Raw genomic sequence first — 15,344 nt, forward strand, 5'->3', positions numbered from 1 at the left:
TGAAACACACTAAGCCCTTTTCATTGAGAGTCATAATCATTGGAAAGAGACTAGCTTAGCCATCTATCTAGCATAGAAGAACAAGGTGGATTAAAAGCATTTATCACCCAAATTATGACACGTAGTTATTGTCCAAAGATCCATCAAATTAGTCCATCTAGCCCTCCAAATAAAACAGCTGATGCAGATGGGGAATAAGCTAACCCTAGAGAGGTAATGTGGTTCATTGGAAAGCATACTGGCTCTTCAGTGAGGGAAACTGAATTCAAATTCTACCTGACATATTACCTGCAGCTCCACACGTAAGTCACTTTGTCAGACTCATTTTCTTGCTCTCTTAAATGAGGAGGTTGCATTGAATAGCCCCGGAGCTTCCGTCCAACTCTGAATAAATGAGCCTTTGAATTGTCTTGGATTATATTTGGGAAAATATGCAACCAAGGGCTCCCAAACATCATTGCTGCAAAAGTCTCTTTTTACTATTGATATTTTGCCAGGGATGCCATATGGTAGTGAATAATGGATCACCACCACTATCTTAGAAGAATCAAAATTGTAGATGAGCCAAAGGGCAATGGAAACATGTCTAGTGAGTGTGTCAGTTTCAGGGAATTATCAATAAAAAATTAGGTGTGAAAAGTGGTATAAATGTCATGATCCAGGACACATGTGATTTGTAGAAGAGGTGGCTCAGTCATGTGGCATAAGTTTAGGATAGCTAATGGACAATTGCATGCTATGCTGGTAACCATAAGACATTAAAAGAAGAAGAGGAAGATCTCATGCTTTCAGTACCTCCTCTGTAGCCAGCTAATGAGAAAATAGAGACAAGAATAACACAGGATGAGAAGATGTGGAGTGGTGGGGTAAGGATGTGCAGGGATGAAACAAGTGCCATGCTGATGAAATCATAACTGCACCAAAATACATGGATAGGACTCAAGTCATGATTTATTTTCGGCTCTGGGTCCCTGAGCTGGTGTTCTAGTGCTAAGCTGAATGAGATCCCACTCCTCTATAATACAGATCATCTGGGAAATGTGTGGAGATTAATTTGCCATCATCTGTTACAACATCACACATCGAAGGAGATCAATATGGTTGTGGGTTACTTTGAATGGTTTTCTTCACCATATGTGCATAAAGGCTCCCAAAAGGAAGTAGCTTCATCCAACATGTGAAAAAGACAAGGCATTTTGTGGAATGTTGATGAAATTGGAAGCAAAAAGAGACCAGCTATTTTTTGGGTCTGTGATATTTGAGTAAAGTCATGTTGCAAGTCAGTATCACCAAGATTACTTAACAGGAGTGGGCACTGTAGGTCGCAGTAGTGAATTCTATTTAGGAGATCTATTTCTGGCCTTGTCCTAAATCAACTTTGCAAGTGTCGGAAATGTGAGGACTTCAACAGAGATACTACAATTACTCGCAAAAATGTCAGATAATGGAAAATTATTATTATTATTTTTAAACTACCATGTTTGTGTAGAAAGTAGCACATTCTCTGGTAGTTTTAGGATAAATGATACACTCTCCTTAAAAGTTATAGAAACATCCACCTTATGGGCTTCAACAATCTATAAGGTCAAAATGTCTCAAAATTAAAGAATATTCTCTTTGACCTAATTAATTGTTCATTTTGGTCAGAGATGGCTGAGACTGCTGGGTAATTTTCAGGAGATATCAGGGCTAAGACAAGTTGGATCATCAAATGAGGTGGCTTTGCTGACCTATGGTTAACATACTGGCTCTTAGTCACCAATTGGTTGAAGAGCTATGCTAATAGTAACTGAGTATATGGGGAAATATTTAATTGCAAAAAGAGTCTGGAAGAGAGAAAGGGATTCTGTGTTAAAGGGTTCAACTTAAGACAGGGTGAGACAGAAGCAAGAGCCAGACTAAGGATAAAGAAAAAAGGGAGTTTATTAAGAACTTTAGGTAGAAGAGGTGAGCATTAAGACTGTGGAAGTTTGGATGTGAATGGAGATGGGACAGAAAGCACATAAGTTAGAAGTTGAGTCTGGGTATCCCAAAGCAAATGTTGAAAGCGAAGAGCAGATAAAAACTGCAATTACATTCTCAATCAATCAAGTTGTCAATTTAGATCTCATAAGAACATCTCTTAAAACATGAACATTAGTTGTCTTCAATCTTTCTACCCAATAGGGAGAAGGTAGTCTGTCTCTTAAAAAAGAAATGTGAATCAGAATGGGGGAGAAAGAGAGGAGCAGAAGAATATCCTTCAAAGGGAAGGATGCAGTTCCAAAGAGATTTGTTTCAGTTAGGAATACAGAATGGGATAATTACTTGGAGTCCTAATTGATTTTTCTGAAAGTTAGGAAATAGAGTAAAATAATAATAATAAAATAATAAACAGGTATCTTAATAGCAATGAGGTGGATGAGATAAAAATATATTTAGAACAATTAAGGGCTAAATATGTATAGAATAGGTTAGAAGCATTGAAAACATTACTGCACAATTTTCCAAATGTGAGCTGCCCTGCTTTCCTTCTCCTATTAAGTTCCTTCTGGTCTTACCTCATTGTCCACCAGAATTGCTGATCTCTCTCTCTCTTTCTCTCTCTTTCTTTCTCTCTCTCTCTTTCTCTCTCTCTCTCTCTCTCTCTCTCTCTCTCTTTCTCTCTCTCTCTCTCTCTCTCACACACACACACACACACACACACACACAAACACACACACATTTATATAGCAATGAATTAATCAATGGACAATCCATTCAACAATGTGTTATAAACAATATGTAATTTTCTTGTATTTGTTTCTCCCTACATGAATTACTGAATCAATCATTTTGAAGTGACCAAGGATGTTATGGAAAAGACTTTGTCCTATCTTGTGGCTTGATGTGCAATATTAATTGCAAATAAAATTAGCTGGAGATTCTCAACATTTGTAGTCAATCTTCTTTATGACATCCTTGTGATTATGACAGATACATTCATTGTTTCTGTGTTTCTTTGTTACTCACATCAATGTTTTAAGGGTCTGTGAATGTTGTCATTGTGGATATTTCCTATACCAATGTATATCTCACTGTTCTATAACTAAGTAGATGTCAACATGACTCAAAAACTGTAGCTTTGTGATTAATATGGTAACGAGCCCTTCCAGACTTAGCTATGTTCCCTGTTGGACAATAAGAATAGAGTTCATCAACAGATCTGTCTTTGAAGATTTTTCAACCTGATTTTTCATCTGATACAGACTTTGATGACTGAAAGTCATCTCAATGCTGTAATGAGACATTAGAAAGGGTCTATGGTAGAAGACCTTGTGTTTTATTCTTCAGTTAACATCTACTGTTAAATGATCTATTCCCTTCTTATATTTTCTTCTATGATTCTTTTTAAAGATAATAGCAAGAACAATATAGGTTGGTAATCATTTATGCCTTCTTTATCACCTATTTTTTTGCTTTAACACTGTCATCTTTTCCATTTTTGTGGAATCTTTTCCTTTAAGGTATGGTGGAAATTGATACCTTAATACTTCTAAAATTGTGGGGCTGCCAGCATGGATTTCCTCTCATATCTATTTGATCCTGTTCAGCTTCTTTTTCTTCTGTTATTTTATTGAGTGTCTTCCCATTTCCTCATATAGCACATGAGATACCAAAGTATGAAGAGCCCAAATGTGGTGGTTATGAAGTTAACAAAGAAAATGGATTACAAGAGCTACTCTGAAAGTTCTGTTCTATTTCATATTTATTTGTCATATGTATTTATACTTCCAGTTTCATCTATAAATACTCTTATGATTACATAGTTTAGTTGAATCTCACAAAATGTTTTCTTCATACTTATTATCCCCTCTTTGCTCTTTTCTGTTCTGAGAGATAATACTGATTGTAATCTTCAGTTCTTCTCCAAAATATTTTGTAAATGATAAGATATGCAAAACCAGTATTGCCCTTGGCTGCTATGTACATTTGCTTTCAAAGCATGACAAGTATTTGCTGTCTGCAACAGTTTCTGGATACTTTTAGCCTCCTGATTATGGAAATTTTTTACATCTGTTAAATGTCTTTGAGAAATGATGAGAGAATCAATGTCTGTACTTTGTGAATCCATTTGGGATTGGTAAGGGGTGGGGGGGAGGGAATTCCCAATTACTTTGGAAAAAATCAATTTCCTACTTGTCAGACTCAACATTTCATTTAAATAGATCAAGTTATTGTTATTGTCATTGTGTATGGTATTGGCTTTCTATCCTTTTTTCTAATTTGGTATCAATTTTGACTTTTGTTGTAGCCACTTTATTTAGCTCTTCAAGGACAACTTCTAAATAATCTTTCCAGTTCACTGCAATTTCTTTGTCTTATGATATCATTTATAGTAAGACTATTGGTATGAATGTATTTAATTTCTTCTGGAAGTGTCAACATGGTCACTGGACAAAGATATCATATTTAGAGTTCCAACATTTAATTAATGTTTGTAGATGATCTTAATGTGCTTCTTAGCCATTATTTTCCTGCCTCCTTACAATCACTGCTGCCAAAATGAGAGAAGTTAGAGGTTATGTAAGACAAAGTCATTTTGTATTTTTTATCAATGTTATTGTTTTTCATGACCAAAGAATTCACAGCCTACTAGCTAATCTGTTAGTAGATGTTGAATCTCTCTACAGGTAGCTAGGCTAGTTTTTGAAAACGACATATGGTTTATTGATAGGTCACAGTAATTTTAGTTTAATAAAGCCAGCCAAAACTTGTGCACTGCCTTCAAGAATATTAGGTCACCTTCATGCCCTAATAAAACATTGAAATAGCATTCATCTACATAAAGAAATTAATAAATATGTTATCACTAATTCATTAATACTTCAAATATCCAACTCAATTCAACATTTATTAAGCATTTTTTCTATTCAAGGGACTATTCTAGGATAACTGGGTCAATAGGGACCCAGCCCTTCAGGCAGGAACAGTGTGCTGTGGTTGCTACCCATCTATATATGAAGGATGGTAGGATCACCAAACTCCAACTTGGGTTTGTAACAGGCAGAGCACACTGCATGTGCTCAAAACACTGAGCTATCATTGGCTAGTTCGAACTTCTTCTTTAGTACAGTGCATATTATGGAATCTAGGGAAGCACAGACAAAATTGGAGGCCACTGATGTCCAGGAACTAATATTCTACTGGAGGGATTCAACATATAAATAAGTTAGTATATGAAAAATAATGCAAAGTAATTTCAGAAGGGAAAGAATGCTAGTGGGGAAGGGCAGAGTCTCAGGAAAAGTCTTGAATGAAATTAAAAGGTAAAGAGGGGATACTTTCTAGATGTTGATGACAACCTGTGCAAAGGAATATAATAGCATTTATGTAGTGCTTTAAGATTTGCAAAACAAGTTGAAAATATTTTTTTATTTTTTTTCCCTTCACAATAACCCTTGATGGTAGACAATATTATTACTCCATTTTTTAGATTAAAAAAAAAAACTGAGGCAAGAAGAAGTTAAGTGTCTTATTTGTGATCCATATATAACAAATTTCCAAGGTAGGACTTGAACTCAGATCTTTCTGACTCTAGGTTCAATGTGCAATATATTGTACTACCTAGAGGAAGATGAAATATCATATAAACAAAAGAGCTATTAGGTTAGTTTGATGACTATTAAGGATATGTGAAGGGGAAAATATCAAATAAAACCAGAATGATAGGTTTAAGTAAAAGATTTAGGTGATAAGCTGAGTAATTTTTATTTTATTTTAGAATCAATTAAAAAGGATTGAAATTTTAGTCAGGAACCGGTCACTTCACTGCTTCAAAAATATTAACTTGGCAGATATATGGAGGATACATCAAAGAGAGTATAGACTGTATTTAGAGAGACCAAATAGGAGGCTATTGCAATAGTGTAGGAAAGAAGGCATGTAGACATGAACTAGGTTTGAGTGCATGTGAGTAGAGAGAATATGCAAATCATATTATGAAAATATATTAAGAAAACTGGACTACTGACTAGGTATGAAGACTGAAGGAAAGGGAAGAGCCAAAGAATATTTCTGGGTAGTGAATCTGAGTGAATGAAAGATGATATCAGCAATATTTCTATTCAATTCTTCTAAGAGTTTTTATTCTAGTTGAGAAGAAAAGCAAGTGCATTATAAAACAGTGAATAATACATGATAATATATAATTGAGCACTGAATTATAATATAGGGTTTTATAATACAGGTTTTATCAGCTACAGCAGTTGAAAGATCATTGAGATCAATGTAGGAAGGGCTAGTCTGAGATAAGTTTATGGAAGACTATCATTTAGATTAATTTTTGAAGGTTGAATAGGATTTGTATAGATAAAGTAGTGAAAGGTGGTACATGCAGCCAAGGGAAACAGTTTGAATTAACTAACATACAAAGGTAGAAATGAATATAATTTATCTTTGGCACAATCCTCTTTACCTAGATCTAAAGGATCAGGTATGTAGTAGCAGGAAATAGATTTGTTCAGGTCAGAAGAGACTATATGATGGACTTTGAAAAATGGTCAAAAAGTTCAGAGTTTTTCAATAGGATATAAGGAGTCAAAGAAGATTTTTCAAGTTAAAGTTTTTCATTTTTCAAAACATATGCATGGACAATTATTCAACATTAACCCTTGTAAAATCTTGTGTTCTAATTTCCCCCTCTTCCTGCACACCCTTCCTTAGATGTTAATATATGTTATACATGGTAGAAATACACGTTAAATGCAATACATGTATACATATTTATACAATTATCATGCTGCACAAGAAAATCAAATCAAAACAGTAAAAAAAAAGAGAGAGAGAGAGAGAGAGAGAGAGAGAGAGAGACAGAGACAGAGACAGAGACACAGAGAGAGACACAGAGAGAGAGAGACAGAGAGAGAGAGAGAGGCAAAATAAAATGCAAGCAAACAACAACAAAAAGAGTGAAAATGCTATGTTGTGAACCACACTCACTTGCCTCTCTCTGAGTGTAGATGGCTCTTTTCATCACTGAACAATTAGAACTGGTTTGAATCATCTCATTGTTGGAAAGAGCCACATCCATCAGAGTTGATTGTCATATAGTCTTGTTGTTGCTGTGTATAATGATCTGCTGATTCTGCTCATTTCACTTAACATCAGTTCATGTAAGTCTCTCCAGGCCTCTCTGAAATCATCCTGCTGGTCGTTTCTTCCAGAACAATGATATTCCATAACATTTATATACCATAATTTATTCAGCCATTCTACAATTCATGCACATTTATTCAGTTTCCAGTTTCTTGCCACTACAAAAAGGTCAGTGAAGATTTTTGAGTAATTAAGTGACATAATGAAAGTTATAAACATTAATCTGACAGAATTATATAAGATGCATCAATGTGAGGGCATAGCAGTGCAGAAGACAGAAGAAACAGACACAAAGTAACTTAGGAAATCATTGCTATAAACAAAGAATCTAAAAGGGTGACAACAATAAGAATATAAAAGAAAATGTATATATATGAGACATTTTGAAGAAAAAATCTTCCTCTTCCTCTTCCCCTCTTCTTCTCCTTGTTCTTGATCTTGTTCTTTTCCTCTTCCTCCTTCTTCATGTGCTTATTCTTCTTCATCTGTTTCCTCCTGTGGATATTGCACAGGTGAATATAACTACTTTGTGCAGTTGAAGGAAAAATAAGAGTATGTAAACTAACCCACTGTGAGCTCACTGAAGGCATTCCTGGAATAACTTCAATGGTATTCAGAACAAAAGGGATCATATGTAACATAGCCTATTCTCACATAACTTTGAGCTCAGTTAGGTCATTATATTTTAAAAACTTTTCATTCCATTTACCTTAGAGATCATAAATATCTGGCATTATTCCATCTATTTGAAAAATATTCTTAAGATTCTATGAATTGATGTTATATCTGAGTGACTGCAGGTAACAATTTACTCTATGATGACAGTCAGGTTCCAGTACAGTTTTATTGGTTAGGTTCTTCAGGGTATTTTGAGGTCATCTATTAGGCCCTAACAAATAGTGAGCTTCTGATGTATAATTTTGGCCAACATATTATGATTTACTAGGTATTTGAAAGACACTGAACTTTGATATCTGTAGTAATGTGTTGCACAGTTTCTGCCATATTATTGCATAATGTATAATGATCATAGAGTCTGAGGTCCTTAAGAATTACCCTTCTATAATTTCTAATGATAATGATCAGATTGTGAATTGACATCTTATATACTTCCATTTTCAAAAGCAAACCCACATGACAGAGTCACTCATTTTCTATTTCTTTGTTAACATGTTGTTGACAAAATTCATATTGGTCCATGGAAAGTCTTTTGATTTTGGCCTTGGATCTTAGTTATTTCAGAGGCTTCAATGTTTAGTTTGACAAATATAATAACCTGTACATAATATCAGTTTTTACTATTGCTTAGCTAAACAATGTATTTTTTATTCTAAAACTATTTAAAGGGCAGCTAGGTGGCGTAGTCAATAGAGTACCAGTCCTGAAGTCAGGAGGACCTGAGTTCAAATCTGAACTCAGATACTTAACACTTCCTAGCTGCGTGACCCCCATTGCCTCAGCAAAAATAAATAAATAATAAATAAAAAATATTTAAGCTGTTTTTTAACCTTATTTCTTATGTGCTATAGGAATGCCAACCAATTTTTCCCCTCCCTTTTGGCCCCATTTTTTTTTTTTTTTTACTAATATTATAAAAATTTTTGAGATTGTAACTGTTCTAATATGTTATGGTCCATTTAAAATTTCCATTAAACTTTGATTTCAGGCTGCCAATTAATATCTTAACATATTCATCTATAGCCTTTTCTTTGAAGCTTTATACTTGATATCTACATTTAATGTCTTGTTTGGAAGAGACTACATTATTTGTAGGAGTTGACTTTATCTGTTGGTTCAATATGAATTCCAGTTCCAAGGCTCAAAGTTTTCTGCATTTTTATTGTTGTTGATTTTGCATAGGTGATGATCCAAACCTCAGTGATTTAGATAATAATCTTTCTTAGAGCCAGGGAAATTGGGATTGGGGTCTGATTCACAGCAGAGAATTGTGAGTTTGGCTTTAATTAAGTCAAGTTTGACAGGATAGTGAGACATTAATGTAGAAACACTTCCCACCCTCTAATCTCATTATCACTGGGCACTGGGAGTTCCACTTATATTCTCTAAAAGATGTTCTATTGAAACTGGCATAGTAGGGGGAAGGTTAACAAAGGTTAAAAATTCTGAAAATGTCTAAGAAGTCATGGCATACCACTGACAAGACTGAGAAAAGGGATAGTGATGCAATTTAGAATTTGATGCATCATAGATAGACTCAGCTTTCTGTCTGACAAGGTGCTGCGATAGTCTGTTGTTTACTGATCTAGCCTCCTAATCTGCCTCATTTATTCCATTATGTGTCTCCCATATTTAGTAAATGTTTAGCTTGTAGCTGAACATTGAAATGCATTGTCTTTGTGCTCCAAAAATTATGAAATAAATACCTTACTGACAATAACTCAATGCTGCAGCCTCTATTTTCTCAATGTAGCAATCAATAGCAAATGGAAACTTGGTATATTTGATTAATGGATGATGCGATTTCCTATTTGAAAATATCCAAATGAATTTATTTAAAAACATAGAACATTGTGCTTTTCCTGTGGCAAAATCAACCTATATTGCGGCCTTATTGATGGTTGGTAGGACTAGTCTTTTAATTATACAGTGATGGCTCTTATTTGTAATCGGTGATATTTTGGTGAAGTATCGTCAAAGGTAATCCATCAGATTATATGCTGAGACTGATTTAAAACATAGATATAAATGAAATTCAAGGGTAATGCTATTTTCTAAGGAGGGTATGATCAAAGTGTTCTGGCTAGGGAAATGAGAGAGACTATTATGTTCTTTTAAATGTAACAGAAGTGCCTGAAAAATAGAATGTTTTAGCTTCATTCTGGTGAGGGGGGAATGGTTTTTGTCTGAAGTCTGCTCACATGGCCAGGTAATGTGACTGAGTATTAATTCTGAGCAGTGCATAGTGTTTGAGAAGGGGTTAAGACTGGTTGAGAGGTTAGAGGCTCTTGGGACATGCAAGATCTTAAGTAATTTCATTTTAAAAGACATAAAAGGGCATATGTCACCTTAAATGAATTTTAGATTATAATTGTTTCTTATAAATAAAGGTAGGAATGAGTAAAAATGGAAGATTATTCTATAGTATATTAATAAAAGAAAGCTTCCCTGTCTTATCATCTTTGTGTAAGGACAGACGAGACTCCTGTGACAAGCTTAGCATTTCTTGCTAGAAAGCTTACAGGTGAGAGGAACAATCTAAAATTATAATTCTTTATCTTCCTTAATTAGACTTGAGCTCACTGTAGATCTAGCTAAAGCTGTGAGAATATCTGAGTGATAATTCATGTTATCAGGTCCCCAGAAAATGGGTATAGAGTCTGAGGAGACTGAGAAATTTGCCTAAGTGATCTTTCAATGAACAGAACAGCCCATGAGAGGTCTATAGTCTTCAGTTAGAAAAAAATATTGCATACAGATACATATTGCAAACATTTCCAAAGTCTGATTCTGATACTGTCTTTATATATGTCACTTCAGAATAAAATTTAATTCACATTAATTTTTAGATGGACCATCCATTAATAAGTGCCATTAAACAATGCACTAATGACATCTAGCATTTAATGAATGCCTCACAACCTTTTGATCATTGAATATTTCATAAACTAAGGACCTGAGAAATGCCATACTGGCATCTCTAATATCATATTTGTCCTTTATCACCAGTGCCAAGGGCACCAAGTTACTCTTTCAAAGACTATTCAGTTTAATCAACTAGCCCTTTAGAAATACTGTCATTGACACTTGCCTTAACTTTGAAAAACCTCAAGTTATGCTTTAGTCATAATAATAACAGCTAATATTTGGTGGCATTTAAGCCTTAAAACAATTCTGAGAGGTAGAGGCTATTATTGTTCCATTTTACAGATGAAGAAACTGAGGAGAACAGAAGCTAAGTGATATGCCCAGAGTTTATACAGCTGTTAACTATCTAAAACTGGATTTGAACCCCACTATTCCTACCTACAGGAAACAGGTAAATAGTTCAATGGAGCAAGCACTAGTTAGGAAGTTCAAATCCAGCCTCATAGCCTAGCTATATTCATTGACTGTGGTATATAGTGCTTCTTTGAACTGACTTCTTTGTGTAAAGTGTACATATGGAAACTTGCCCTGAAGAAAATTACTTTGATTTTTTACTAGAGGCTTTCTTCATTCATTGGTAATAATCACTTTACAGAGCAGATGCTGGTTGCCTGTGTTCACTGAGGCCATGGACTCATCAATAAATTCCGGACGAAAACTCACTCAAGCAAGAGAAGGAGGTGACTGACCAGTATGGGGCCGGGATAGAGGGAAGGCGGTGAGTGGATGGGGAAACCTGCACCAAATTGTCTTGTTTGAAGAACAAAGAAATCTCTCCGACCAAAGGCTTTTTAAGTCTCCAGAGACAGTCTTAATGATCTTAGTGACTTTTCTTCCAGAAGAGTAGCTGAATCAGAATGAGGGAGGGTTTAGCTGGGCAAGTGTTCTTTCTCTGAAGAGGGAAAGAGATATCATGACAGAGCTAGCACTCAAAATGCTCACTAGGCAACAGACAGAAATCGGGGATACGAGAACCTCACCACATGGCACATAGTGCAGTGAAGCATTAAATATTATGCAGACCCAGTCTGATGGGGCTTTAATACTGGATGCATCCAGGAAGCCACTGGGGGCAGTGATCAAAATCGACTTGGACAAGTGACATGACTGAGTCTGATGTTGGGGGATTTGTTCTGAGGTAGTTTTCTAGGTGAGGACTAAAGGTCACGAGGGAGAGATGGGAACTTAATGACAAACTAAAGAAAGGAAGAAAGGAGGCAGTAAACGAGGAGGTAACAAGGGAAAGGAGAGGAAAGGGGAAGAGACCAAGAGAAAAGGATAGGACTTGGAAAAAAATTTGAAAGAAAGAAAAGTGAAGAGATGAGGAATTAAAAGGAAGGCACGAAGAGGCGGGCAAGCTGAAGCGGGGGATGGTGGAGAAGGAATGGGAGAAACAGGATAAAAGGAAGGAGGAGAAAATGGGAGAGAAGAGGAGGGGAAACCGGATTTGGGGAAACGAAGAAGCGGGGCTTAGTGAGGTTGGGAAGAGAGATTAGGAAGAGGGGAGAGGGAGGGAGACAGGAGCGAAGAGAAGGGAGGGAGGACCGTGGGAGCGAGATTGGGGGCGGGTGGGGAACTAGGGAGAGAAAAAGAGGGAGGGAGAGAGAGAGAGAGAGAGAGGCGAGAGGGAAGCAAAGTGCATTGTGTCTAACTGCAGCGGCGGCGGCGCCGGAGCCCAGCCAGTCGGTCGGCTCGGCGGCGGCGGCTGCAGCCCCGGCCCGGCTCGGCCCCGCTGCGGACTCTAAGGGAGGCGAGGCACGAGAGGCAGGCAGTCCGGCAGGCTAGCGAGCGATGGAGCCGCGGGCGCTCATCACGGCACTCAGCCTATGCCTGAGCCTCTGCTCTCTGGGGCTGCTCGTCACGGCCATCTTCACCGACCACTGGTACGAGACAGACCCCCGGCGGCACAAGGAGAGCTGCGAGCGGAGCCGCGCAGGTGTCGACCCCCCGGACCAGAAGAACCGGCTCATGCCCCTGTCCCACCTGCCGCTGCGGGACTCGTCTCCGCACGGCCGCAAGCTGCTCCCGGGCTGGCGCAGCCCCGCGGCCCCCGAGGCGGCGGCGGCCGGAGGAGGAGCGGGAGGCGCCGGCGGCCCCGGCGGCGGTGAGAGCGGCGGCAGCAGCGGGGGCAGCAATCGTGGCTCCGGGCGGCCGGAGGACGAGCTGCTGCTGCTGGAGCATTGGAGGTCCCTGCTGGGGCTCGGCGTGCTGGAGTCGGAGTGCGGCCGCCCACTCTTCGCCACCTACTCCGGCCTCTGGAGGAAGTGCTACTTCCTGGGCATCGATAGGGACATTGACAACCTGATCCTCAAAGGTGAGGGGGCAGCGCCGAGGGGGAGGGGCTGCTCTAGGCAGGGGCAGGAGGGAAGTCCGACACTCGCGGGTGGTCCTCTGGACAGCTCCCCTAGACAGCGCGCACACTCCCTCGGACCTCTGGGTCTGGACAGGGGCAGAGCATGGACTGGCGGGACATGGTCCGAGCTCGCCTTGGCATGCCATTAAGTCATGAACATCCTCACCATCCCTTTCTCCCACTCTTTTCTCTTTCGATTTCTTTTCACCTGTCCTTCCTCCTCGCTTCTTTCCCTCATCTTCTTCACTCTTCGGCTCCTTTTCTCTTTCCGTTTTCCCTCCTTTTTCTTTTCTCATTTCCCTCTCTTTGCTTTTTACCTCCCAAATCCTTCTTTTTTGTTCCTGCTTTTGCTTCCTTTCCCTTCTTTTTCATCCTCCTTTTCCCCGTCTTTGTGTGCATGTCAGTTTTGGTATGCATGTATGTGTACGCCTTGTCTGTCTACCTCTCTACTCTATTTGTGACAGTCAAAAAGCCCCTTCCAACTAGGCTTCTTCCACAACTTCCGAATGCTTTTAGAATATAGGTTTTCTCTTGGATGAATAGTGGTGCAAAGCCCGGAGGGGACAAACCGGCATTCTCCCGGTCTGCATGCTGTATTGGACTCTGACTGAACTGATGCTCTCCTTGAGCCAACAAAAGCTAATGGAGAGCTAAAATACAAAAGAAACAGAGGTTAGAACTGCCAGTGTACAAGATGCAAGGAATTTGCAGCCCAGACCCAAAGTGCCCGTAATTCATTGGTTATGGGCAAGATATAGAAATCCATATGGCAGATACTAACACCTACTTTTCTAAGGCTTTCTGATGAATCATCACGCCAACTGCAGTGTCTAGGCACACCAGGGTGAGCTAAAGATAGACAATCAGCCATAACCCTTTAAAGGTAGAACTTCAGCATTTCAAATTTTAACACATTCCCTCTGTTCAGAACATGCTTCTCTTTTGTTCATATGCCACTAATAGATTCCATTGTGTTTTGATTTCTGAAGGGACCACTGACTTAAATAGTAGCAGTGAACTCATTTAAAAATCTTCGAAACACCTACTTCCATGCCTGAAGCTGTTGGTGTACTTAAAAAGTTTTCACAGCAATCACATTCCAGTAAACATTTTGTTTTCGTAGGTGTACGTTCCCAGTATTTTTAGAACCTTGCATTTAATGTTGAAAAAATTTTCCTGAGCTTTTGGAAATTAAAAAAAAAAACACAAAAACCTGTTTCTTGTTGGTACAATATTAAAAGAGTAGAAACACTCAGAAATCAGTTCCTTTTAATATTCCAGACCTCTTCTCTAACTTATAAACAACCAAAAAGATTTATATCCAGTTATTACTTGAAATGAAATTGGATAGAAAGGAGAAGTTAATAATGTGTTGGCCTTCAGAGAGATGCAAGTTGCCACATTTCTCATTTTTCAAACATATCAACTTCCCCTTTCCCAGAGCAAACTCAGCTGGATACTGCCATCAGAATCTGCTGGTGCATGGAAAGACTCCAACTCTTTCCATGAAAGTCTGAGACAATAACCTCTTCTGGGAAGTGTACCTTTTTTACCCTACTTACTAGCATCCAGATATGATTTCATCTCATGAAGAGGCTGCATAATTAATTCTGATCATCGCATACAAAGCACATGAAAAAAAGTAGTTTGGAATATTTATCCACTCAGCTATAGAACATCATTGAGACAAAGCAGTTGCAAAAGCTAAGCATCTAAGTCTTTTTCTGGAGATGACAGTGTTCGATTTTCTTATATTTCTTCCAACCCCCCCCCCCCTCCACTCTACTCCAGATTCTCTCTCTTTGAGTGTGTGTGTGTGTGTGTGTGTGTGTGTGTGTGTGTGTGTGTGTGTGTGTGTAGAAGTTATATCCTCACTAATATCTGAATAATAGTAGAGCAGAGTTCAGATCCAAATAAGGTAAATATAATGATCCCTGGGATCATTATATCCTTTTCCACCCTTCCGCTCTTACTTTCTAAAAATATTGTGATTAATTTAGATACAAAGTCCCTTGGCACTTGTTGGCCATTTTCTCCTCTCACATTATCTTCTATTGAAATTTGAATGAATGTTGTATTTACCTGGAAGAATGTCCTTTAGGGGGAGAGAGTTGTTTTCATCTTAAAGTCCCCAGCCTTGTACTGAATGAATACTTGAAGAAATGAATTGGGGTAACATTCTGGGATTATAGAATTTTAGAAGGGAACTAAAAACTCATCTAATCCAATTTACAGCAGGAATTCCATCTACCAACATCACTGACAGATG

At 38.1% G+C, this 15,344-nt stretch overlaps 1 protein-coding gene across 3 annotated transcripts in view; it reads left to right on the forward strand.

The window, feature by feature from the left end:
• Positions 1-12,329: 12,329 nt before the first annotated feature.
• TMEM178A (transmembrane protein 178A) overlaps positions 12,330-15,344 on the forward strand; it is a 107,540-nt gene continuing 104,525 nt past the window's right edge. For all 3 annotated transcript variants that reach the window (XM_074286657.1, XM_074286658.1, XM_074286656.1), the window contains exon 1: positions 12,330-13,036. In XM_074286657.1, the coding sequence (XP_074142758.1) occupies positions 12,514-13,036 (523 nt within the window). In that variant the 5' untranslated portion in view covers positions 12,330-12,513. The remainder of the gene's footprint in view (positions 13,037-15,344) is intronic.

This window comes from Sminthopsis crassicaudata, chromosome 2 (genome assembly GCF_048593235.1).
Source record: "Sminthopsis crassicaudata isolate SCR6 chromosome 2, ASM4859323v1, whole genome shotgun sequence".
Taxonomy (NCBI): domain Eukaryota; kingdom Metazoa; phylum Chordata; class Mammalia; order Dasyuromorphia; family Dasyuridae; genus Sminthopsis; species Sminthopsis crassicaudata.